Source organism: Phacochoerus africanus, chromosome 12 (genome assembly GCF_016906955.1).
Source record: "Phacochoerus africanus isolate WHEZ1 chromosome 12, ROS_Pafr_v1, whole genome shotgun sequence".
NCBI classification, from domain to species: Eukaryota; Metazoa; Chordata; class Mammalia; order Artiodactyla; family Suidae; genus Phacochoerus; species Phacochoerus africanus.
Window position 1 is genome coordinate 35,620,006 of NC_062555.1, and position 26,649 is coordinate 35,646,654.

General features: G+C 45.3%; 1 protein-coding gene across 4 annotated transcripts in view; it reads right to left on the minus strand.

Annotated features, from left to right (window-relative positions):
• NTRK2 (neurotrophic receptor tyrosine kinase 2) overlaps positions 1 to 26,649 on the minus strand; it is a 395,961-nt gene that overhangs the window by 217,946 nt on the left and 151,366 nt on the right. Inside the window, exon 12 of one of the 4 annotated variants that reach the window (XM_047755022.1) lies at positions 11,126 to 11,602. The exons of the other annotated variants lie outside the window; for them this stretch is intronic. Within the exon in view, the coding sequence (XP_047610978.1) occupies positions 11,565 to 11,602 (38 nt within the window). The 3' untranslated portion in view covers positions 11,126 to 11,564. Of the gene's footprint in view, positions 1 to 11,125; positions 11,603 to 26,649 lie in introns of those variants that run through there. 4 annotated transcript variants of the gene reach the window in all.

Below are 26,649 nucleotides of genomic sequence, written 5' to 3' on the forward strand. Positions count from 1 at the left end.
AGTATAAATGGTTTATGTACCGGGATTAACTTCCCATTTATTTGAACAGGGCTTAACATATGTGATATTCCTCGTGTATGTGTGAATTATCGTGTCTTTCCTTACTGGTGCCTCTTTTTCTCTCGCACCCACCCACCCACACACACACAGTCTCATTTCTATGCACATATTCCAACCAAACAATTGCAAATTTAAAATTTAATTGTGAAAATTAAAGGAAGGATAAAAAGCATATTTGTATGTGTTGCTGTTGGGAGGGAAGGGAACCAGAGGGAAACAAGAGAGGGGAAAATAATATAATGAAAGGAAAAAAAAGTACCAAGAGCAGTGATACCTTTCACCAGTTTATGCCAGTTTATACTGGGTCAAAAAGACTTGGAGCCACTAAGATGAAGAGCACAGAGCCGATGACTATTTTGGAGCTTGCAGCTGGGGATCCTCAAGGAGACAAAAAAAAAAAACTAAAAAAGGCACTGACCTCAGAGAGGCAGGGTCAGAAGCATGGATTTTATTGGCAGACAGATCTGACTTATGCGACCTTGGATAAGTTATTTAACTTTCCAAGCCTTTCCTTTTCTCGTGTATAAAGTATGCACATTAACAGTGTCAGCATTATAAATAGAACCTTAGTCCACAAGGCCAAAGATGGCATCTGTTTTGCTAACTGTGCTATCATTCCCATGCCTGGCTCATGAATGACCAATAATTGACAAATGACATTTACTGGATTTTGAACAGACTCCATGTAAGAAGGAACAAGATAAAGTATTAAATAATTTAGGGGTGTTTCCGTTGTGGTTCAATGAAAATGAGTCCGACTAGCATCCATGAGGATGAGGGTTTGAGGGTATGATCCCTGGCCTTGCTCAGTGGGTTAAGGATCCGGCATTGCCATGAGGTGTGGTGTAGGTTGCAGATGTGGCTCGGATCTGGTGTTGCTGTGGCTGTGGTGTCGGCAGGCAGCTGCAGCTCCAATTCGACCCCTACCCTGGGAACCTCCCTATGCTGCAGGTGTGGCTCTAAAAAGAAAAAAAAAAGGAGAAGAATTTAGTATATACATATGTGTCTCAGTTGGGGCTGTATCAAGGAAAAAGCATTCACTCCACGTGATTGAAGTGAAGAGATGTGGGGACAATGTAGAGACATTTGGGCAGGTTACAGGGACACACAGAGATGGTGAGGCACTGGAGACTGACCACAGTGTGGGGCTGCTCCCGCATCTAGGGATGAATGGACAGACAGAGCCCACCAGCCTCCCCCAAATCCAGGAGGTAAGTGCAGAGAGAAAAAAACGTGTCCAGAGAGGGACCTCTGAAGAGCCCGAGCACCCTAAGAGCCTGTCGCAGTTCACCTTAAAAACCTAGAACTCCCTCAAAAGGCAAAACAACGCTGGTGACTCTGTACTTCCTCCCTGGGCTCAAGGGTCTTTAGTGAACTTGCCTGCGCTTAATCTGAAGCTAAATTCTAATTCTTGAAGCAAACGCCTTACATTTTTATTTAGTGATTCAGCAAGACTGCATCTGTGTGATGAGAATTAGTAGAGTCAGTAGAGAAGGATGGAGGGATGGCAAATCCACACCAAGGAGGCTCTGCCTTTCCTCTTCGAAAGCACGATCAAATTTTTTTTTTTTTTTTTTGCTTTTTAGGGCCGCACCCATGACATATGAAGGTTCCCAGGCTAGGGGTCAAAATCAAAGCTATAGCTGCCAGCCTATACCACAGCCACAGCAACGCCAGATCCAAGCCACATCTATGACCTACACCACGGCTCATGACAATGCGAGATCCTTAACCCACTGATCAAGGCCAGGGATCGAACCTGCGTCCTCATGGTTCCTCGTCGGATTGGTTTCCACTGTGCCACGATGGGAATCCACAATCAAATTTTTAACAGAAGAGAAAGGGAGAGCCTTTACCATTCATTAGGTTACAGTCGAGCAGAGATTTTAATTCAGTAAACACAGGCCCCAGGTCTTGCGGTGTGTGATATGGGACTGGACCAAATGACTGGAAAATCAGTACATGCCCTTAGCAGTCTCCCTTAGTCACTGGCTGCAGACAGAACATTTGGAGACAGGAGAGTGGAGAAGACCTCACTGTTCACATGCTGCTCTGTCTTGTTGTGTTTCCGAGGCAAGTAGCCATTCAGGCATCTCCCAACACCTTGCTCCAAAGTCCAGACCCTCTCCATGAGGAAGGCTCAAGCAAACCTTTCCAGTGAGTCCCCCACTGGCACCCCCACCCCGGCAAGGCGGTTTCCCTGCCACCCCTCATGGTCACTGGGGAGCAGGGACTGCTCCCTAGAAACAGGAAGTTCTCCAGCTCAAGAGGGGCGAGAAAACTCACTTGATAACAATCAAAACCAACAAATCCATCTTCAAGTACAATGGACCAAGCATGCACGCTCTGGGTTTGTATTAGCTAACTGGCCACAAATACGTATTGGATGCAACATCTCTGTTTCATAAGATAATAATTTTAGAAAGCGTGTGCCAAGTTCACTGCCGTACCTCATACTGGCAAGGCAAGATTGGCAAAGGCTTTGTGAGTGGTACGAATTACTAGGGGTGGTGGGGGGTTGTTTTCTGGGACAGTGGATGCCTCTCAGGCACTTCAGTTACTCTTACAATTCTACATCTTGACAACCATAATCTCTGCTCAACTGCTAATGCTGCTAGGAGTGACCACAGGGCATTTGTATAGCCCTGGTGGTGCCATAGGCACCTCGCTGGCCTCACCCCAGTCCAGATCCTACTCAAGGGGCCAGCGCATACCCATTGTTCTGAGCCCCAGTGCTCAGAGCCAGTCTACCTGAGTTCAAATCCTGGTGTTATCACTTGTGAGCTAAGTAACCCAGAGCAAGTTCCACAATCATTTGTTCCTCAGTTTCCTAACCTTTCAAATGAGGGCAATAGTAGCATCAGGGTTGTTGAGAAAATGCCAAAGCGCTTAAAACGATGCTTGGCACACAGTTGAAAATCAATTCCTGTTAACTACGACTGCCTTGTAGATCCTATAGTAAATATCGCTTAAAATGTGTTGGGGAGTTCCCTTTGTGGCTCAACAGTTAACGAGCCTGACTAGGATCCATGAGGATTCAGGTGCAAACCCTGGCTCCCTCAGTGGGTCAGGAATCCAGCAGTGCCGTGAGCTGCAGCATAGGTCATAGTTGTGGCTCAGATCTGGCATTGCTGTGGCTGTGGCCGGCAGCTACAGCTCCGATGACCCCTAGCCTGGGAATTTTCATATGCCTTGGGTGTGGCCCTAAAAAGCAAAAAAAAAAAAAAAAAAAAGTGAAAAGGAAAAACAAATGTGTTAGGAAGAGTGGTAACAACAGTAAAAGTTCTTTAAATTAAGTGCCGGTAATACTTCAGTGCCACTTTCTTAAAATGACTTAAGAAGAAAGCCCAAATTACAAAGTATTTTTAGATAAATGAAATTGTATTCCTTCAAATGTGACCAATCACGTGTGGCCTGCCAGTGCTATTATGAAAAATTACCTCATGAAGCAGAACAGTTATTTGTAGCCCATTGCCTGTAAACACTTGTTTCCAAGACTTGAGAGAACTTGAAATGAGTCTTTCCTTTCAAACAATCTCTCAGCCAGTTGGTTTGTTATTTTTATTCCTAGCCAAAGATTTTTCAAATGGAGAATTCAAGTTAAAGTCAATGGAGACCCCATTCAGATGATTACAAATTCTGAATGAGGAGTTCCCATCATGGCGCAGTGTTAACGAATCCGACTAGGAACCATGAGGTTTCGGGTTCGATCCCTGGTCTTGCTTAGTGGGTTAAGGATCCGGTGTTACCGTGAGCTGTGGTGTAGCTCGCAGATGCGGCTGGGGTCCCATGTTGCTGTGGCTCTGGCGTAGGCCAGCAGCTTCAGCTTCGATTAGACCCCCGGCCTGGGAACTTCCATATGCCGAGGGAAGTGGCCCTAGAAAAGGCAAAAAGACCAAAAAAAAAAATTCTGAATGAGTAAAAGGAGAACAAAAGTGGAAGACCATCTCTGGGATGAGACCTTCAATGCTTTGCTTCCAGAATCCTCAAACTACAGAGCATCATTCAAACTCACTGAATAATCACAATACAGGCCCAAACCTTATCCTCTTATTTGATCAAAATCACGACTGGAGTTCCCACTGTGGCTCAGTGGTCATCCACCCAACTCATATCCATGAAGATGCAGGTTCGATCCCTGGCCTCGCTCAGTGGGTTAAGGATCCGGCATTGCCAAGAGCTGTGGTGTAGGTTGCAGATGCGGCTTGGATCTCATGTTGCTGTGGCTGGGGTGCAGGTCAGCAGCCGCAGCTCCCAATTCGACCCCTAGCCTGGAAGCTTCCATGTGCCTCGGGTGTGGCCTTATATAGGCAAAAAAATTAAACCAAAAAAATCAAATCTCATGGTGATCAATGTTCAGGAATCAGCTGGGCAGAGAGAGAGAGACTTAAGGAGACTTAAGGAGATCGAGTCCTTAAGAAGGACTCCTGAGATAGCTCCAAAGCAGCCTTCTCTGCTCAGACCACATCCAGAATGGCCCAGGAAGTGACGTCCCTCTGCCTTTGGACTCCGTTACCTGCACCCACGAAATTGCTGTATGACCAATACACTCAAGCGAGTCTGTGATTCGAGGGCATTTGCTGAAGCGCACCTGAGCCCGGTGCACACCTGACTCCTTCCAAGTATTTTTATGAACCTCCCTCCCCTATGCCCAATCTCAGATCTCATTTAACTGTCTCGGGAGGCCAGGGCGGCAGGCCCCATTCCCCTTTTCCTCACCTCGGGAGGAACAAAGCGATGAAGTCACTTTCCCAAGGTCATTAAGCCTGTGAGCAGAGCTGGGATTTAAACCTGCATAGTCTGAGTCCAGTGCTCACCGCCTCACATTCTCCTACATCTTTCAAAGAGTAGGTGAACCTGTTCTTAGCAAATTTAGAAGAGCATTTAGAAAAAAATCACAAGTCACCAGCGCTAAATAGGGTCTTTGAAGAGGATCACCATCCTTAGCTCAATAAGACATCAGGTCACATCGTTTTTCCAATCCGCACACCCTCGATTGGGAGCAAAACCTTTGCCTGAGAAAAGGAAAGCAGTGTGGGATGAAATCAGAGCTGGGAACCTTGCTTTTGGGTGCTACCCTCAAAGGGGAAAATGAGGAAAAGACAGCGTGGCCAGGCAGGAAGTGGAGACCAAAGCGATGGGAAATATGGGTACCATTGTGAACAGTTAAGAGTCAGTGGTGCCTTTTCTCCACGCCCGTTTGTCTTCCTGTCTCTTCCCTCCCATGAAGCATAAGACATCATGTCCACTTCACCACAGAGTCAGTCAGGATGGAGAGACAGAGCACTGAGTCTACCTCCTGCAGGACCCGAGTCACCCCAGGTTTTTAAAAGACCAAAGGACACGGGAGTTTCCGTTGTGGTGCAGCAGAAACGAATCCGACTAGTATCCATGAGGATGCAGGTTCGATCCTTGGCCTCGCTCAGTGGGTTAAGGATCCAGCGTTGCTGTGAGCTATGGGATAGGTCGCAAATGCTGCCAGGATCTCTGGTTGCTATGGCTGTGGTGTAGGCTGGCAGCTATATCTCTGATTTGACCCCTACCTAGCCTGGGAACTTCCATATGCCGAGGGTGCAGCCCCAAATAAAGCAAAATCAAATAAAAGACCAAAGGTCTTTTCCTACAGGATACGAGTGTTTTGTTTTCTTAATCCTTTTAAACGTTGTTGTTGTTGTTTAGGATTGCCTTTTAGCCAAGGAAAATATATCCCATGCCAGGATCAGGAAATCATAAATGTTTAACTCACGCTGACGGAAATGGTAAAAGTCCTTTTTAAAAAGAGATGTATTCCAGAATGTACAGTGTGTTTGGGACTCCACTCAAACTCCCAGTGACATTTATCACACTTTCTTCTAACACCTTTAGTCTTAAACATCCACCAATGACACACAGGGTGATGGTATGTGTCTGAGGAAGAGAGGGAGATACACAAGGCCCTACAGAAAATGCAAGACACATGGAGATGAATTATAAAACTTTATTGGCTTGTTAAAAAAAATGTATGAATTCAGCAAGTACATTTATGGTCTATCCACATTGTTAACACAGCACTTAAAAATAAAATAAAAAAAACGATTATCCACTATTTACAGGAAATGTGGAAAAAAAAATGACTTAAGACCTGGAACATAACTGGAAAAAAAAAAACAAAACAAAACACAGGGCATAAGAATGATTCACAGACGGCCTATATGGATTACAGCAAATGCATCCGAACGCAACATGAGTGAAACCCAAGGATTTGTCTTTCTCTGGAGTCTCTTGTTATTTTTTTCTTTTTTTTCCTTTTCAGCTCTGTTGAGGTATAATCAACAAAGGAAATTGCAAGCTATTTAAAATGTATAATGTGATGATTTGACACACTTGTACACTGTGAATAGAATCTCTGGCTATTTTATACTTGTCTCTAGAAGCTCCGTTCCTAAGTAGACTGTTTTAAAATAAAGGTGGTGAAAGTCTCGTTCTTTTCTTTGCCTCCCACACACTTCTTTTCCCATGAAAACTAAGACTCCTGACACGGCCGATGTCAACCCATCTCGGGCACTCACGAATGACCAGCCCAGGGCTCTGAGCCACATTAGTATGAATTAAACTCAGGAGGCTCTCACTGTCAGAATCAAAAGGCTGGGAGTTTCTTTTGTCCCTGAAGACCCAAACAAAGACACGGGCTAACGTGAGTTGAAAACTGCCTTCTGCGACAACTGTTTTCATCTCACTTTCTGGATCGGGAATTCTGTTCACTTGATTCGGCCTGGCAGCACCCCGCAGAAAATTATTCCGTGCTCTCTCCCAGAGGGTCTTTAACCTTCCCAGGTGCCCTTGAACAACCCTGACGTGGTGTGCAGGCGCTGTAGCTGTGTGAACACAGCAGAAGCATTTAATAGAATGACTGCTTCTGTTCCAGTTTCTTGGGAGTCCAATTGGCTAAATGGTATAAGCCCCGACGGGGGCGGGGAGGGGGGGTGGGTTCCACCCACCTTGACCAGACAGAAATGGCACAGCCAATGTGGCTGGATGCAGCAACCCTGTGAAGCCCCTGGGTTTTACGGAAACCGTCTATATCTCGATAACTAGAGTATGGATAGAAGAAGAGGAAAGGGGAGTGGGAGGAAATTAGATGAAAAGCAAGGGAGGGGTTATAGACAGAAAGCACTAGAGCAGATGAAAGCATACACATCATCCATTCTCACGTGCAGGGAGAGAAAGAGTTAGTACCAGTCCCAGTTAGTACTTTAATTCCATTCTGCAGTGGAAAAACAAACCAAAGAAAAACAAACAAACAACAACAACAACAGAACAACAAAACCAGTGTGTGCAAAGCAACCTAATAAAGCAAATAAAAATAAACCCCCAGTTTGTCATGGAGTCAATTTAGAATGCTAGAGTGAGAGAAAAAAGTTAGGGATTTTAAGAGAATCAAGGGAAAAAAAAAAAGAGTGAGAAAAAGCCTCCATTATGCTGGCCCTCACCCTTGGCAGTGACCTGAATTCCTGCCTATAGTCCTTGAGCTGTTTATTCCCCCAACTGCTGAATACTGGCGGTCTCTACTCTGTCTGAAGGGGAGCTGCAAGCCCCCCACCGCTCTGGGTGTAATTCAGGATTCCTTGCAGAGTTTGGCGCCAAAAGCGACTCTCTGGGTTCTGCACTGCAGGGCTGGGGCTGGGACTGTTCTGTCTCCTCTCTGCTGCCTACTCTTGGAAAGAAGCCTCAGTGGGTCCACGTGAAACCAGTCCCTGCTGGAGCCCAGGAGGGCAAACTGTTGCATCAGCTGTCTATAAAATACGTGGGGACTCATTTTTCCTGCTGCAAGATGGACCTTCTTTGGCCTCAGATGGATGGATCCTGTGATGACAGTGGGAGTTTCTCTCAGCTGCCTTGGAAGGTATAGTGGGACCCAATTCAAGATAAAAAGGCCAGGATCACGCCTCTTGAAGATGGCACGTGTGTTTATTTACCATTGGCCGTATCAGTATGGGTATTTTTTGTTTCTTAACTTACTTATTTTTACTTTTTTTTTTGTTTTAATTGTGGTTGATTTACTATGTTGTGCCAATTTCTGCAGTACTGCAAAGTGACCCCTGTCTGTATCAGTATGTTGAGGACACCTATGACCTGGGGCTGTGTGCTTTGTCATCTGAGGTGGACAAAGCAACACAGACACTGGTGAAAAGAAAGTCACATCCAACAAAAGAGGAGTAGGACACACTCTCTTGACTCTGGCCACATGGAAGTGACCCCATGAGGCGGGGGGGGGGGGGGGGGGGGGGGAGTTCCCAGGCAGGGTGGGTGTGAGAGTCAGGGTCCCAGCTAGCAGACTCACAGGAGAGCCCCAAACTAAGGGACAGGCTGCAGATCCCCAGGTCGCTGAACTCAGGGGTAGTGACACTCAGCAAGCGTGTTGGCCAAGGCAGGAGAGCAGGACATGGTGAGAGAACAAAGATCTTGCTTGAAGACGAAAGTAACAAACTGGCAGCCCACAGACATGTTGTGTTGGCCTACATACCGTTTTAAAAATAACTGAGCTCGACTTTTTTAAAAATAGGGACATTTCACAGAAAAATTCAGGTTTCAAGTTTCTCTTAAAGAAGCCCGAGGTTTGGAAAATCTGGGCCCACATTCCTGGGAGGCACGGGTTGCCTGGGCCCGGGGGATAGCTGTCCCTTTGCAGGGGAGGGTGTTCACTCGCCGGGCCTACGTTGTTCATTTAGGACACCTGCCTGGCATTGAAATGCTGCGTCCCTGTTGGAGGGTGACAGACTTGATTACAGCAGAATTGCCGCCTCTCCCTCCCGAGGGCTGCACTTTCCAGCCCTTGAGGAGGCTGGAAAAAGATTTCTTAAAGGGGCCATCAAAAGCAAAGGATGAGGAGTTCCCCGTCGTGGCTCAGTGGTTAATGAATCCGACTAGGAACCATGAGGTTTGAAGGTTCGATCCCTGGCCTCGCTCAGTGAGTTAAGGATCTGGCGTTGCCATGAGCTGTTGTGTAGGCTACAGGCGAGGCTCAGATCCCGAGTTGCTGTGGCTGTGGCAAAGGCTGGAGGCTACAGCTCCGATTCAACCCCTAGCCAGGAACCTCCATATGCCATGGGTGCAGCCCTAGAAAAGGCAAAAAGACCAAAAAAAAAAAAAAAAGCAAAGGATGAGAGGGGCAGTCTGGAGCATAGAAATGAGACACCAGGTTACTGATTGAGGTCTTTAGGGATTAACAACTGAAGAGCAGAGAACAGAAGACCATCCGAAGCCATTTTCTCATAGCCTGCTGTTTTCATGGTTCTCTAGATGTCAACCACTCCTTGACAGATTCAATTGCCTTATCTGTCCACTTTTCTCCCTTTAAACACAAAAATCTAGCCTGCAACTCTTCGAGCTGTTCAGTACCAATATCCCCCCCCCTTTTTTTTTTACATTTTCTTGTAGGGTCTGGGATACTTATAAAATAGTCCTGAAACAGTTCATTGCCTTTTTATGGCTCTAGGGAAAAGCACTGAAGCTTTTAAGAAAAATGTAGCAAATGGCCAAGATTTAAGAACCCTGGCTTCGGCAGGGCTCTCAGTTTGAATTTCATTTTGCTTTCAGGGGCCAGGATTTCAGCAATTAGCTGGCCTTTGTGTAAATCAACACCTTTGAGAAAGATCAAAATCTAAGTAGCGACAGGAACTGTCATTCAGCAGCAACAAGAAAAAGGGAAAATCCAGAGAATATTCAGACCTTCCTAGGCCAAGGGTCAGCTGCCCTCACACTCAAATATCTTTTGGGAAAGACAAGTTCTGAGAAGAGAACTTTATCCTTTGGAGAAACTGCACCTCTTTCGGGCATGGGTGTAGACGGCTCAATCCAGTGCTGTAATCCATAGGCCTCTGTGAAATGTCTGCATCAAGCAATAACATATTTAGTGGCTAAAGTAAAAGATACAGTATAAAATATTCACCAGGGATCATCTTTTGCTCTCAAGTGGGGGCCTAAAAAGGATCCTGGTTGATGAAGATTAATGCCTTGGTTACACAGGATTCAAAACATTTCCAAACATGATGGACTAGTTAAAAAAAATCTAGAAAACCTTAAAGCTGAACTGCAAAACTTGAGTAACTATTCCCCCCGCCTCCACCAAAGGCTTTTTAAAAACGTCTGTTAAGTTTCCATCTCAGCCACAGCATCTATGTGCAGGTGTTATGAAGAGTCTGAGCTGACTGCATTTTCAAACAATTGCTCCAAGCCCGGCTCTGAAGTTCCCCTAATGAGAAAGGTACAACGCGGAGCAGGGTCAGCCCAGCCTCTCTTCAGGACAGGGATCCTGCTCGCAAAGGCCACTGTGATGGCTGAGGGTGTGTCACAGGTGTCCTCGGGAAGAGTCAGGCAGGATGCTGTCGCTTTAAGGCTGCCCTCTCAGCACTGAAGCTGGGCATCACAAAGCATATTTTCATGAGCGACCTGCCACCTCTGGGTTCCTGGGGTCAGGAAAAGCTGTCCGGCCCAGGAAAACCCAGCAGGAGCCTCGTATGTTGTAGGGGGACTACCCTTCTTAGACTCTCCTCTCTTGCTCACAGCAGGCCAGCCATTCTGCTCACAGGCCTTTGCAGAGTAGAAAAGCTACAGTTCTGTCATGGGAACAGCATGAGAGGCCATGGCCTCTTCACTCGGCAAACTTCTAAAAGGCAGGTGGTGGCAGAGGTCAAAGAAAAGGACATATGCACCGTATGTATATAGTTCTCTCTTTTCGTTGTTCGGAAACAGACTGTGCCAAACCTGAATCCCTAGCCCCTCATCAAATGGCTTCTTCTTTTCTTTTTTTTCCGTTTCCTCTTTGTTTTGTTTTGTTTTGTTTTTTTTGGCCTGCTGATCAACGTAAGGACATCGTGATGACTCTGGACCTTCACGGCCAGCGAAGGAAAGACCCGCACAGTGGCATCCGTGAGTTCCCACGGCAACAGTGTATATGCCCTTAACGCTTTTAGTCGCTGTGTTCTAGGTGGGAAAGGGGACCTTTCTGAATTCAGTAGCGATTAAACGGTAGCAGTGAGAATGCTAAAATTTGTGTTCAGTGGATATTAGACTTTGTTTAGTGTGTACTTATACCTGCCCCTACATTTTTTTTTTTTAACTTTGCAGTTCACCTTTAATACACAGAAAACAATGAAAAGCAACATATTTCCAGGATGGTCAAACTGTACACCTTTCGGAAGAGAAACACAATCCGGTGGCATTTCATTTCAACTTTGCATGTGAACGATTATAAGAACAAAAGAGAAGTATTAAAATGTTTTCTTGAGTTTCTGCTTAGCTGCCTGTGAGCTGAGTCTGCCTTGGTGGCCCCCGTTCACAGCTCACAGCACCTGCAGACTTCGAGCAGTACCTCCTGCAAACACCACCCACCTCTAGCAGAAAACCCCAGAGAAATGGCCTGTCCCGGGCGGGAGAAACCACGCCAGCCCCAAGAGTCCAGCTTACAAGGCAGCATCAACCAACAAGCACCACAGCCCCTTTCTCTGTCTTTTCCTTTATTTCAGCTACCCATCCAGTGGGATCTTATGAAACAAAACAAAACCTAAAAGAAACACAAAATAAAACATAAGTCATGCTCAAAAGAAAAATCAATGGACATAAACATGCAAATAACAATCACTTTTAAAAGAACATAATAAATAAACATCAAAATTAAGACACCACATGGAATATGCTTGAAAATGTAATAACAAAACAGAAATCGGGAGACAAGGGGAGCCTCATTATTGAGCAACTTCCTTGTTTTGTTTTTTGGCTTTTTTTTTTTTTTTTGCTTTTTAGGGCCGCACCTGAGGCATATGGAGGTTCCCAGCCTAGGGGTTGAATCAGAGCTACAGCTGCCAGCCACAGCCACAGCAACTCGGGATCCGAGCTGCATCTGCGACCTACACCATAGCTCACAGCAATGCCAGATCCTTGACCCACTAAGCAAGGCCAGGGATCGAACCTGTAACCTTATGATTCTTAGTCGGATTTGTTTCCGCTGTGCCATGATAGGAACTCCCTGAGCAACTTCGTTTTAAACTTAAAACTGATGTTACGTGGCCCATACCATAGAGGAAAGAATCGCAAAGGATTTCTGAACCCAGCTCCACCCACAACTGTATCTGATGATTACATCTTGATTTGAGGAGGGGACATCTGTGCACAATGTAAAATGACCCCTGGATAGTTTGTATATTTAAGGAAAGAAATAGAATTTAACCACAAATATCTACCTAAATCCTAATTTTCTTTTGCCACCTATATAGCCAAATTATTCCTAAAATAACTGATTAACTACTCAGCCTGATCAGACAACTGGTTGGCTTTCACTGGTGAAGTGCTGAGCCACACAAAGATGTATATTATTTTTCCAGAATCCTACTATTAAATAATTAACTTGGAGTTCCCGCTGAGGTGCAGCAGAAACGAACCTGACTAGTATCCAGGAGGACGCAGGTTCATTCCCTAGCCTTGCTCAGTGGGTTAAGGATCCGGTGTTGTCATGAGCATAGGTCACATACAAGGCTTAGATCTGGCATTGCTGTGGTTGTGGTGTAGACAGGCAGCTGCAGCTCTGGTTTGATCCCTAGCCTAGGAACTTCCATACGCCATGAGTGCGGCCCTAAAAAAAATAAATAAAAAATAAAAGCAAAAAAAATTGACTGCCTAAGTTTTATTACGTACCATACCATACTACACATATGATAAATATGTAGTATCCGTTGTATAACACATGATATATATAGCACACAACATGCACTATATTGTATGTATACTATTACATACACAATATGACATATATAGTACCTATAATGTTTAAAACATATAAAATACTTAATATCAATTAATTCTGCAAACATTTACTGAGCACTGACCAAATAGCAGACACTGTAATACACGATACAAAAATAAAGAAAATGAAAAAAAAAATGAAAGAAAATAGAGTTCTTTGACCTCAAATAGTTCATAGGCCATAGATGCAGAATAGGTAATAGCTAATCTACTTCCAGCTGGACTGTCTTCTAAGCGCTCCATCCAAATCAGCTCTTTTAATATCACAACTCTATGAGACAGATTCTATCATTGTACCATCTTTACTGGTGAGAAAACTGAGGCCCGGAGAGTGAAGCAGCTCAGCTCAAGGTCCAATAACAGTATGGAGCTCAGATTCTGACCCAAGACCTCTGATGCCGTGGCCACCCTGCCATGTCCTTGTGCAGGGGGTCCAAACTCTCTCCGAACTTACCCATGAAAACCCAGCAGGAACAGGGCAGGCTCTGTGACAGAGAGTTCCGAGCATAATTTGCAGGATCCTTCATCAGATTGATAAGTGACACAATAGATGGCGTCATAGTAGGACCCCCCCCCCAAACATTTCTGAGAGGTTTTTCAAGTTCAACTGTGGGAGACGCATCTAAACCCAACCCTCCAGACTCTTCGATCTTCCTCAACCTGGTGTCTGGTCTGCCAAGTGCTGGTGTCATCTGCCTCCAGAGCTGTAATTACCACCAGCAATCTGTATCATCCTGTACAACAACACAAAGAGTCTATGGAGCTTAATTTCCATGGCATTTCTCTCTCCTGCCCTTCCAAGTTCTCAGGAAAAGAACGAGGAACAGATGCCAAATATCGTTTATGGATTTAATCACCCACAAAACACCAAGAATTTAGGAAGAACACAGTGGTGTTATGGAATCTCCTGTATATCTGTCTCAAGCCTCTTGCTACAAGTTCAGCCTCCAGGCAAACACACACAGGGCTAGTTTAAGAGCACACCTTGGCGAGGAGCTGGAAGACGCCAAATGAACTAACCAAACACCTCCACTACGCTTTCAGGTTTTAAGAGGGTGGATCGCAAATTCCTTCCCACTGAAACAAGAGGATTAATATGAGGATGTCAAGTTTGCCAATAAAAACAGGAAAAACTTGGTGATACAAATAGAAGACATCACCCCCAAACAAAAAAAGATGTGTTGATTCAATATACCAGTTTCTCTGCCCATTCAATTTTGAAGGGTTTATTGGATTAAAATAACAGAACAGATGAAACTGCTGATGCAAACCTTATTTCCACCGGCTTTATGGCACAAGAACTCAAAGAGTTTACTGATGTCAGTGCTTGATCAGAATCAGGCCCCTCTTCCTTTGCTTCTATTTGCCACTTTCCTCTGCCATTCCTCCCTCAACCCCCCCCTCCCCCCCCAATACGGCTCTTTCATCATTACACTTGGGAGACACAATTTGCTTGGCTAAATGCAAACCCTTTTGGACTCATCCCCATTCGCTCAGCCTGCAAGAGCATTTGCCCCCATTTAAGTTGATGCCCTGTCCCTCTTCAACCTTCTTTCGCTTTGCCTTTTGTGATGCATCCTTCTCAAGAACACAGACCTCAGCTCCACCCACGCCTGCGATAAAAGCAAGTGGAAGCCACCCTGAAAAACACACTTGATGTCTTTCTTGAGGAAAGAGCCAGCTTGTTCCAGTGATAAGGGACACCCAGTGTCTGCATTGAAGCCATCACTTACACAACCCCCTTCCCTCCAGAAGGCCTCGTCTCCACACCCTTGATCTTGACATACTGTTGATACCCTTAAGATACGCCACCATCTAGTGAAAAATTAGTCTGATTTAAAGACGACAATTTATAAGGAAATGCCACCCAGTGCCTTGTTGTTTCCAAGCAGCTGATAGTAAAATTCGATTAAGACCCCAACTTACCCACCAGGATCCTACAACTTGTGTCCCCCCCCCCCCACGTTATAAGAAACTCACAAAAGGGGCCACAAAAATGATATAAAACAATAGGCGATTATTTTCTCCTAGTGAGGGGGAAAGTTTTTAGACCACAACAAATGGCTGAACATCTTGTGGGTTTAGCAGCCAAACGAGCTGTCTAGCTTCAGAGCCTGAAATATAGATATTTTGACAATGTGACATTCCCAGGCATTTGCAGAATTCCGATGGTGCACGGCAGTTATCTCGAAAACAGTTCCTTTATCAAAAACAACTCTAGAGAAATTCTGTCACCACTGCTTACACTAGCTGAGCTAAATAAGAACGAGAAAGAAGCAGGTGCTGAAGGAGCAATGTGATGGAAAGTTGAAAGCAGAGAAGAAAAAAACCCAGATGTGTCCTGAACCTTGGTCTCTGCTATTTGCTGATTCCGGATCTGCTCTGGACCTCTTCAAAGGGAAGGACTGGTTGGGGCTGAAGGTCAGTGGAGCTCTGTGCTTTTTTTACCACCCTCGGGCTTCCAACCCCTTTAGATTTCTTTACATTCAAACAGGCACACATTTTCCTCCTATTACTCAGAAGCAATCAGCCAGAAAATGGCAAGGATCTGCAGTACATTTAAATTAACAGCAATTTATCTGGAGCAAAAAGGAAAACTGCTGAGTCGATAGGAAGCGAGAGGGAGCGGAAGAAAAATGCAGCTGCTATCTAAAAAAGCAAATCTTATCACATTTGTCATTGGAGAGATCCTATAGAAAACTGCCGGCTTGGGCGTCTGCGGGGTATGGTGCCACTTTGGAGACAGAATGATGGCTAGCTGGGATGTCAGCAGAGCAGCTCACCTTCATTGGAAAGCAGAGAAAATGCCCCCAGAGCCTTCTGGAAAATGTTTAATGGGCAAAATACTAGAATAAACTCCTGTGCTACCATAGTATTAGGTGCCTAGAAAGTGGTAAAGGCAAATGCTTTCCTTTACAAACTAGACGCTTTATTTCAAACCCTGGGCTTAAACCTGGATTGTCCTAAGGTGACATCCACGGACCATTTAGTATTTGCTGGTGGTTGGCATCGACCTCCCCTCGCTGGTCCACCTTTTCAATTTTATTTTACAGGTGACTCACTCAACCCACACGGCCTCTGGGATACGTCCAAGGTCACTTGGGGACAGTGAAAGCTGAAATCGAAACTCAGAACCTCTGGACAGTCAGTCCGTCCATCTTTTCAAATAGTACCACTTTCGCAAAGAACAGAAATTGCCCCAAAGGTAATTTAGGTCCTGGTACTTTCTTCTCTGCATTTAATCCAAAAGTTGCTTAACCATCCTTCAAACATCCTTTTGCTCCCCAAGGATGTTCTTTGCCTACACACCATCATCCCTCTGAAGACCTCTGCCCACCAAGCAAGTTCTCCTTATAGAAGCCCTTACCAGTTGGGGGAGGGGGGGTGCACCCACGCCATATGGAAGTTCCCAGGCTAGGAATCAAATTGGAGCCACTGCTGCCAGCCTACACCACAGCCACAGCAATGCCAGATCTGAGCCGCATCTGCGACCTATATGACAGCTCACAGCAACGCCAGATACTTAACCCACTGAGCAAGGCCAGGGATTGAACCCACATGCTCATGGATACTAGTCGGGTTCTTAACCAGCTGAGCCACAATGGGACTTCCAGCCTTCACCATTCTTAGGTCCAAGGCAAAAGCTGTCCCCTATGAGTATTTAGTTTACTCTCTTTAACTTCTGTAGCATTCTATTAATTCACATATCCTTCTTTTGTACTTTTGCTAAACTAATATATCTTTTCTGCTTACTTTCCTGCATCCCAGAATCGAAACCACAGAGACAGCCTGTCTTGCATCTCCTACGCCCTATGCTGCCTCACACGATACCAAGTCCGAATGCATTTTCAGTTTTGGCATAGTCATGTCTAAACTCTGAGTTTTACTAGATAATTTCAATGGGCTTGATAACAGAACCAAAATGGAGGAGAGGGGAGGAGGCAATTCAATGCCACTGAAGGATTCACTGCTTCCCATTGGCAACTGGGTTAATCAAATCACTTTGAAGCTTCCTGTACCAAAATCACATGTTTGGTCAGCAGTACCCTGAAGGGTGCAGAGTTAGACACCAGAAAAACCTGTGGGTGCCTCCTAAAGCATTTGAAGCTCCTGGGGGAAACATGTTAGACTTAGTTCATGCTAATTCTCATGAGGATCCAAATTAGGGAGCGTGGGACTGGGACCAAGGCAGCTCTTGTCCATTTGTCAGCTGGAGATGAAAACCTAAAGTCAATGGCTGAGGATGGTCAGTGAGGCTTTCAAAGCTCCAATTTGACTTTGCAAAATGAAGTTTAGTGCTGAGCTGAAACTTAAAGCAGGAAACACAAAGTTCTTGGCAAAGCCCGCAGGTGCAAGGAAAGCCAAAGCTATTGCACAATGAAAATTCAATGAGTCCAAGGAGGATGTGATCTGATCAGCAGCGCCTGATGAAAAGTGTCCAAGGGCCCAACCACTGCGTGTCAGAGGCTTCACTAGGAGTGGGAGCTCATCCAAAGACTGAGGCCATTGTCTCTATCTATGAAGTCACCTAAAATGCTATGAGCAGAGTAGGGGAAAACAGGTGGAGCTTGTGGTTTGAGAGGCATCAACATACTCAGAAGGTTTTTCACTGCAACCACGTGGAGATACCCAGGTTCATCTGCTGTTCTCCAGCAGGTGTGTCTTGCCTTCCGGCTTACTACAATAAACTTGAAGAGAGGTACCTTATTGCAAAATCTATAGGGCACGTGGAATGGCATCTTCTTAATGACATTGTTTCACAATTCTCAAACCAGAGAGGCTTCCAATGACTCAAACATTCAGTACGTAAGCATGGCGTTATCAATTTTATGACAGAAGACTGTGTACTTGCTGCTGCCAATACACATTTGTGTCTAGATTTGTTTTTGCCAAAATACTCCAGCCAGTGATTCTTCTTAGTATATGAAGCCAGTATACTACAATCTAATGTCAAAGAGGAGACAAAGGGCAGAAACCTTTTGCTCAATTAACCTATAACTACAGAAACCTGCAAGAACCTCAAATATACGCAAAGGAAGATGCTGGGCTCTGCTCAATAGCGGGTGAAACCCACAGACCAAAATGGGTCTGAAGATAAATTTCTAGAAAAGTAAATAAGGCAGAAAACAAGCAAGAGAAAACAAATGATGTGGGTCAACCAGAGCCAGTCTGATGATGGTGATGGTGGTGGTGGTGGTAGAGATGATGCTGGTGATGGTGGTGGCGGTGGTGACAGTGGTGGCAATGATGATGGTGGTGGTAGAGATGATGCTGGTAGGTGCTGATGGTGGTGGTCATGATATTACTGGAAAGGGTGATGGTGGTGAGGACGATGACAGTGGTGATAATGAAAATGAAAGCAAGAGAGGGAAGGAGGAAGAGCAGGAAGAGGAAGCCTCAAACGAAAAGCAGTTATTGTTGATGCACCTGGACACCATAAGCGTGTAAAGAAAGGGACCCCGATTATTGGACAATGAATATAGAGATAAAAAGGTCTCAAAACAGGACTACAAATCCATGTCCAAGTTTAAGCTGATCCTACAAAGAAAAGAGTAGCTAAGAATAAAATTTGTCCTGGAGCACCACTTTTTCATTAGGTACTCCAAGGCATTGTTCAGAAACAGAGTTTAAAGATTGTCAATCTTTAGGATGCTACTAAGAAAGCCACATCAGGGGATCTCTGAGTGTCTAGTGTCCCTGCCTATTATTATAAAGCAGGGAAGTCAGAGCCACTAATGGTTCCAATTAGGCAGAGAGGAAGGTCAAACAAATTACCTCCACTTGAAGAGAGGTACCTTATAAATCTCACCTCCAGTTACATCAGCGAAGTACGCAAGAGAGTGAAATGTCAGCTAAGCACCAAGTATTCCAGAATACAAAACAAAGGGAGGTGGAGTTGATACTCCCCGTGAACTGACTATGAATTATCCAAATCTGCCTGAGGACGGGATCAAAACAAAGCCTCTGCACAACGGACGTCTTGGAAAGGAGGCTGCCGTCTGATGATCTGGCACAGACAGGGTAAAAACACCAGAGGCCACATTCCGAGAACTTACCTCTGGCTTTTCAAAGAGTCTAGTTTGTGCAGTCACTCCCCAGCCCTGTGACAGTTCTCTCCCTCATGTGCTGCTGCTGCATCACCTCCTCCTCACTGTCCAGCCCCAACCAGCACAGACATTACTACCCGCTGCCCAGGGTCCTGCTCCCAGACCAGATCTTCCTCCATGGCTGCCGCAGGAACAGACAGAAAGCTGCCAGGCTTCAGCGAGACCATTCTTCTCGGGTCTCAGCCTTTTCTCCAGAGAAGTGGATGTTCTCAAATTCAGAAACAGGAGAAGATCCTGGGGCAGGAAGGGGGTTCCCCACTCCAATGCACCCTTGTTCTCTGGTTCCTTTTCTCCAGGACCCCATTAACAGAACGACTTTCCATCCAGAACGAGAAATACAATGTGTCTCTCCTCCAGAGCATCTGTGATGCGATGGGGAATATGGGGTCTGGAAGGTCCTGCCTTCGGGGAGCCTGTGTGGGACATTATACGACACTTCTCTTTTATGCAATTTTTTTTTCTACTTTTTAGGGCCGCACCTCCAGCATACGGAAGTTCCCAGACTAGGGGTTGAATCGGAGCTACAGCTACCGTCCTGCACCACAGCCACAGCAATGTGGGATCCGAGCCCCATCTGTGACCTACACTACAGCTCATAGCAATGCTGGATCCTTAACCCACTGAGCGAGGCCAGGGATCAAGCCCACATCCTCATGGATACTATTCGGATTCATTTCTGCTGAGCCAAGATGGGAACTCCCTTATGCAAAAACTAAAGTGCCAGATCAAAGCCTGCAGAAGTTAATCCAATTCAGACTCCAATGGTCATCTCTAACCCTAGCAAGGTTTATAAGCTAATATCCCAGAACTGCCCATCAGTCTGAAAGAGCCCCCCCACCCCACCCCCGTCTCCGGCCCATTTACACCAAGAACAAGATCCATGCTCCAAAAGTGTTTCCCCATCAGGATTCTGGTGTTAGAGCCAAACATCTGAGCGTGTCTTAGGAGCAGGGGACCTATTTCAAAAGGCCTCAATAAAATGACGATCCTACTCTATTCTTAATAGAAAATTTGACAAGTGCAAATCCCAGAGTCACAGCCTTATAGGCACCCAGACTGAAATCGCTGTCAGAAGCCCCAGCTTGACTTAAATTAAGCCCGGAGTTTGGAAATCTCCACTGTGGTGACGTTTTTATTTGCTCAACAAGCTCCTTTTGGAAGAAGTCCGTGCTGCTATGCCATCTCACTTAACTACCCTGACTAACCCGGCCACAATGTCTTATGGCATCTGGACACGTGCCCGCCTCCATGGTTTTACCTGGCAACACCCGCATCCGAGAGACGGGAAGGTTCTCTCTATTCTTTGACTCTTTCATGTTGGAACATGGACAGAAAGCCCCTTCATATTTCTTGGGTTCAGGTACAATCCATACATAGAGGAAACTCTGAATTTTCAAGAGAGTGCATTATTACACGTACCAGATTTCACAGTTTATTTTCCTTTTAAAATAAAGTATGCATGGCATACAGGGCATATCAAATGTAACAGCTTGGTTAAGAATTAGGGCAACCATGCCAAGAATCAACCAGAACCAAGACACTGGAAAAACAATGTATTCTAGGGTTTTTTGGGTTTTTTTTTTCTTTTAATGAAAAAGCAGTGTATCCAAACATCTGACATTATTTTAAGAAATGCTTTCCATCTTTTACGGGAAGTTCTTTGCTAATTCAAAGTGATTAGGAGGGAATGGCTATTTACCTTGTAACTCTACGCACATTCTTAGTTTAAAATAGAACTCCCCATCGAGGTTCGAACAAGAGGCCTTCGGAGACAGACATGGGATGGACAAATGTGCTGCCTTACGTGAAAGCAGTAAAATTATTTAAATATCACACAGATCAAAGGACAGAGTAGAATTACACGGGCAGAGCAGGAATGACTGCATTACGAATTCCTTTTCCTTTCATTCTTCATCATCAGGGCTATGTACCATCCATCATTTAGCTATACAGGATCCTAGAACTTGACTTACGGCTATCATGGACACTCGAATTTTAATAAGTACACGTGCCCCACGTGGTTATCTCCTTTGTTAACTGCACAAGGCCTCAAAGAAAACCCCCTGGATGGCTGCCTAGACAGCAAGAAGCAGCTCGAAGCCAGCAGACCTGCGTTTGGCTCCTGCCCCTGTCCTCCTGAGCTGTGGAGCCCTGGCCAAGTTGGAGGAACTCTCTGAGCCTCAGATACCCACTCTAGAACAGAGATGAAACAAATATAATAGACCCTGATGACTAGAGTTAATGTGAATGCCTCATACTCTCCAAGGCATTTACAGGTTCCGCAGCTCAGGGGGCTTGCTAAAATTATAACATTTAGACAAAGTGCCAGGCCTTAGAAGTTCCGAACTATTCTACTGATTTAAAAAAAAAAAAATACAATTGGAGTTCCTGTCGTGGCACAGTGGGTAACGAATCCGGCTAGGAACCATGAGGTTGCGGGTTCAATCCCTGCCCTTGCTCAGTGGGTTAAGGATCCGTGAGCTGTGGTGTAGGTCGCAGACGTGGCTTGGATCCCGCGTTGCTGTGGCTCTGGCTTAGGCTGGTGGCTACAGCTCCGTTTCGACCCCTAGCCTGGGAACCTCCATATGCCATGGGAAGCAGCCCTAGAAAAGGGAAAAAAAAAAAAAATACAATTGGAATACTCTCTCTCCTGATGTTGGTCACTCTTCACTGAGCCCGTACAGGACTCTGTGGCAAAGGCTCATATGACTTTGAACCGATTAATGACCATACTCTTTTTTTTCTTTTTTTTTTTTAAGGGCCATACTTGCAGCATATGGAGATTCCCAGGCTAGGGGTCGAAGTGGAGCTGTAAATGCTGGCCTACGCCACAGCCACAGCAACGCCAGATCTGACCCGCATCGACAACCTACACCGGCTTGCAGTAACACTCGATCCTCAACCCACTGAGCAAGGCCAGGGATCAAAACTGCATCCTCATGGATACTAGTCAGGTTCTTAAACTGCAGAGCCACAGCCGGAACTCCAATGACCATATTCTTAAAGCTCTCAAGATTGGAATATATCTTCCCAAATGCTTGCCTTGTTCTAGGCTGTGTAACCAAGTGTCTTTCTCTTTCATTTCCCAATTTTCCATCTTCCTGCTTTGTTTTTCTGAGCTGCCCGATGTCTGCCTGTTTCTCTTTTTTTTCTCTCTCTCTCCCTGCCTCTCTCTCTCCAGCAGACAGGGAAGAACTGAGGCATATGTTGACATCACTATTTTTATTTATTGAGTGGAAGTTACATTCTAGATTTCAATATGATATGATTTCCTCTTCAAAGACCTACTTTAGGGAGTTCCTGTCATGGCTCAGTGGATTAAAACCTGACTAGTATCCATAAGGAGGCATGTTCGATCCCTGGCCTCGCTCAGTGGGTTAATAAGGATCTGAAGTTTCCATGAGCAGAGGTGTAGGTCACAGATGCGGCTTGGATCCTGTGTTACTGTCGAATTGGCTACAGCTCCAATTCGACGCCTGGCCTGGGAACTTCCATATGCTGCAGGTGCGGCCCTAAAAAGCAAAACAAAAACAAACAAAAACCCAAAAAATCCCCCCAAAACCCAAGAGGAATTTAAAGTAGATGAGTCCTTGCTCCACCAACCACTAGGGAGCTGCTGGGAGGCTCCTCCACAACCCACTACAACAACCATGCCTCAGTGCTTTCAGATTTCCATTCTGTCTTGAGCAGCACATGCTGACCCTATACCCTGTCCACTTGGCAGCCACCGCACAAGCCAGCTTTCCACTGCCTTTCCAATTAGAGACCTAAGTAAATTCTTTGTGATAAGCCATAAAGTAGCAACTCACAGAAGGGAACTTTGCTCAAAACTTCCATCTTCACACTCCTTCCAAAGCATGGCCCTCTCAGTGAGCAGCCCTGGGGTGGCTGGGACAGGGCTGGGCTGGGCCACAGCTGCCCTCTCCCACTGCCCTCACTGGGTAAGAAGACATCTTTTGAGCCCCAAACGGTGGCCACTGGTTGGTGATTTCATTGAGTCTGAAGGCTGGCCAGGGCGAGGGCTTTAGGAATTTCACATCCACGGAGGCAAATACCTGAGAACCATGCCCTGGTTTCAGTGCCACTGCCAGAACCACAGAAAATCTGCAAAAGGATTTCACCTTCATCCACAGTTGCAGGGAGTCTGCAGCTCCACAACGGAGGAATGCAACATAGATGACAAACAGGGAACCACACCTTGATGCATCATCAGCTTGCCATTGCCCTGGCCGCCTGAACCAGTGTCCCCAGGCCAGGGGAGAGCCCCCAGCCACGCAAGCTCTGCATCCAGACTTGCCTCTGAGACGCTGCTCGTTTCCTCCCATCTAGCATCTTCCAGCCGCAGCTAAATGAACCAAACCCTAACTAAATTTAACTGGCTAATTGCACCTAAATTACAGTCACAAAGCCCCTTCAGAAGATTCAGTCAATTTCTTGAGGGAGAAAGTAAATGTTTTACTATGTAATTATAAACTTAATTAACATAAAATAAATTAATTAGGGACTTGGGCTAGTAATAAACACCATAGTTTAGCTGCCTATGGCTTTACTTTCCAGTGGAAGCTAAACCTGGAGAAGAGGGCTAACCTGTGCTTTAACCAATTTCATCTCACCTGCCCCACCCAACTGAACTGCCAGATTTCTGGTTTATACTCAGCACAGCATCTAAAATTAGACATGATTCACATGAAGAGGGTTTATGTGTGGCGTTCCTGTCATGGCTCGGCAGAAATGAATCTGACTAGTATCCACGAGGACACAGGTTCGATCCCTGGCCTCGCTCAGTGGGTTAAGCATCTGGCCTTCCCGTGATCTGTGGTGTAGGTCACAGATGCGGCTAGGATCTGGCGTTGCTGTGGCTATGGCACAGGCCAGCAGCTAGAGCTCCAAAGAGACCCCTAGCCTGGGAACCTCCATATGCTGCAAGTGCAGCTCTAAAAAGCAAAAAAAAAAAAAAAAAAAAAGAGAGAGAGAGAGCGCGAGAGTTTATGTGCTAATCTCTAGGAAAAGAAAATTCCTCTCCTAAATCATCATAGCTCTAATAGTTCCTAGCTGGCAGCTCACTAAAATAACAGATGATTATCCAAAGCAATAGTTCTCTGTCCCAGGGTATAATGACAAAAACTCACCTAAAGCCGAAATAACCATCTGCCACAGATTGTTCCACATGGTTTGTTTGCTTGTTTGTTTTTTAATTCTGAGAAAGAATTCAAAAATGGTTTTGGCAAAGAAGGGTGATTTCACAAAAATGAAATGAAATGACCCAATTTCCAGGGAGTTCCTGTTGTGGCTCAGGGGAAATGAACCCAACTAGTACCCATGAGGATACAGGCTCAGTCCCTGGTTAAAGATCTGGTGTTGCCGTGGGCTGTGGTGTGGGTCGCAGAGGTGGCTCGGATCCCATGTTGCTGTGGCTGTGGTGTAGGCTGGCAGCTGCAGCTCCGATGAGACCCCTAGCCTGGGAACCTCCGTATGCCTCGGGTGTGGCCCTAGAAAAAGCTAAAACAAACAAAAAAATCCATTTTCCAACCTGTATTACCTGAACTATTGTCCGAAAAAAAAAAATGTTTTCAACTGATTCAGGAGAGGAGGAGGCTGAGAAAAAGAGCCCCCAAAGGTGATCTTGAACGCACAGCCGAAGTTTTTGCTGAGTGAAAAAATGTTCTGTTCTGAATTTCAAAAGCGTCCATCATTTCGAGCAACTCCGACCAGCATCTCTCACATCCGCCCCTCTCTTAATTGCTGTGAAGAGGGAGAGCAACTGTCCTGCAGTCTGAGCCCCCGGCGGGTAGGGAGAAGAGTGTGTGAGAGCAGAGGTCAGACACTAGAACATGCAGTGACTGTGTGACCTTGAGGAGGCTGCCTCGGTGTCCTCATCTGTGAAATGGAGCTAAAGGGCATATTTCACTGGGGGCTCCTGTGCAGATTAAATAAGCTCATACATATCAAGTGCCTAGAAGAGGGTCTACCACATAATACACATTCGTTAAAAATTAAAAATTAGCTATTTCCATTTCCACCGACGCTAGCTCTCAGCTTTGTCCCTTTGAAATAACTAAAGTTTGATGTTCATAAATGTTGCAAATGATACAGATGGAATTTGTTGGACTTTCTGGTCCAGACATGCACCAAATGGAAACCACAGTTCAGGGCTGACGCTGTAAACAGAAAGAAGCCGCACGTTTCAGATTAAGATGTGATCCATTTCATCACAGCATCAGAGAACTGGAGTGAAGAAAGGAAACTCCAAGACTCTGCAGCCCCTGCACCCCAGCCAGGCTCCTCCCAGTTCAAGGGCACAGGGCCGGCCAAAGGCAAACTCGGTGCCCCCACGGTGCGGGCTACAGATGCGGCGCTGGAACAAAATGTCAGCGTGAGGAAAAGCTTCTCTCTTTTGGTGGAGGCCAAAGACAGACACAGAGCCGATTGCTTTGTATTTGAAAAGCAATGTCCCAATGGATGGGGTCAGAGCGTTCTAAATGGATCTCTGCTAAACCACCATTTTATTTTATCTTATGTTATTTTTACCTAAACAAAAATTGATCTCCACATGGAGGGGAAGCAGAACCCAGTCACTATGTTATGCTCTCACGGAATCACCCATGACCACGTTGGCAAACATCTTCTATAAAGAGTCAAATAGTAAATATTTTCAGCATCATGGGACAGACAGTCTCCGTCATGACTAGCATGTCCCTCTGCCATTGCAGCATGAAAGCAGCCATACAGCATGTAAAGGAAAGAGCTGTGTTCCAATAAAACTTTATTTATAAAGACAAACCGCAGGTTGCATTTGGCTCATGGGCCAATCATAGTTGGCTGACCTTTGATTAATGCAATCAGCTGCCTGATTTTGTTTTTACTTTAGCTCCTCTACCTTTTGCCACCTTAAGCCTCCTCCTTCCATGAATGTTCATACAGATTCAAGATTTTTATCACGATATGATCGATGTGCAGTAGAATCTAATCTATTGAGTACTAGAAAGAAAAGCAAGCGTGAATATATGAAAACTCTAAATTATGAAATATGCTTCGAGGAATGCAGTGTTATTATTTTCCTATACGTATAGGAATTGAAATTAAGCCCATAAAGCATTTCCAGCATGTTTTGGTAAGTAGGGGGTAATTCTGCCTTACCCAAAAGAAAAGAACTTAAAATTACATAATTCATCAACTATTTTCATGAGTTTTCTCTTCAAAGGCTGAAAAAGTTGTTCCCTGAGACAGTGGAATAAGATTCCTATCACCCCATCTTACTTCCACTAATAAACTGGTAATTAATTTGGTAATTCCTTTGTTCACAGAAGATGCCCAAATACTCTACCAAACCAATTCCTCACTAAGTTAATGATCTGAATCGGCAACAGTCTTTGAACTGTCAGGAAAGCTAAACAAATTACAATCCTATAACGTTACAGACAAATACTATCTTTTGAAAGAGTTTTACTGCTCTTTCTCCAAGGGCTTCTACCTGACCTCTGGCATGTATTATGGGTTGGCTATTCAAATTCCATCCAGAAACCCTTTTTCCCTTGCCTCCCCTGCCTTTTGAGGGAGAAAAGCCAATATTCAGGATTTCCCAGTCCCCTCTGAAGCTAAGCATGGGCAGGTGCCATCATCCTGGTCACTGAGATACAGCTAGAGGTCCAGGGCTGGGGTCTGCTCTTCTTGAGTTGAAAGGCCAAACCTCATTGCCTTCTTCCTT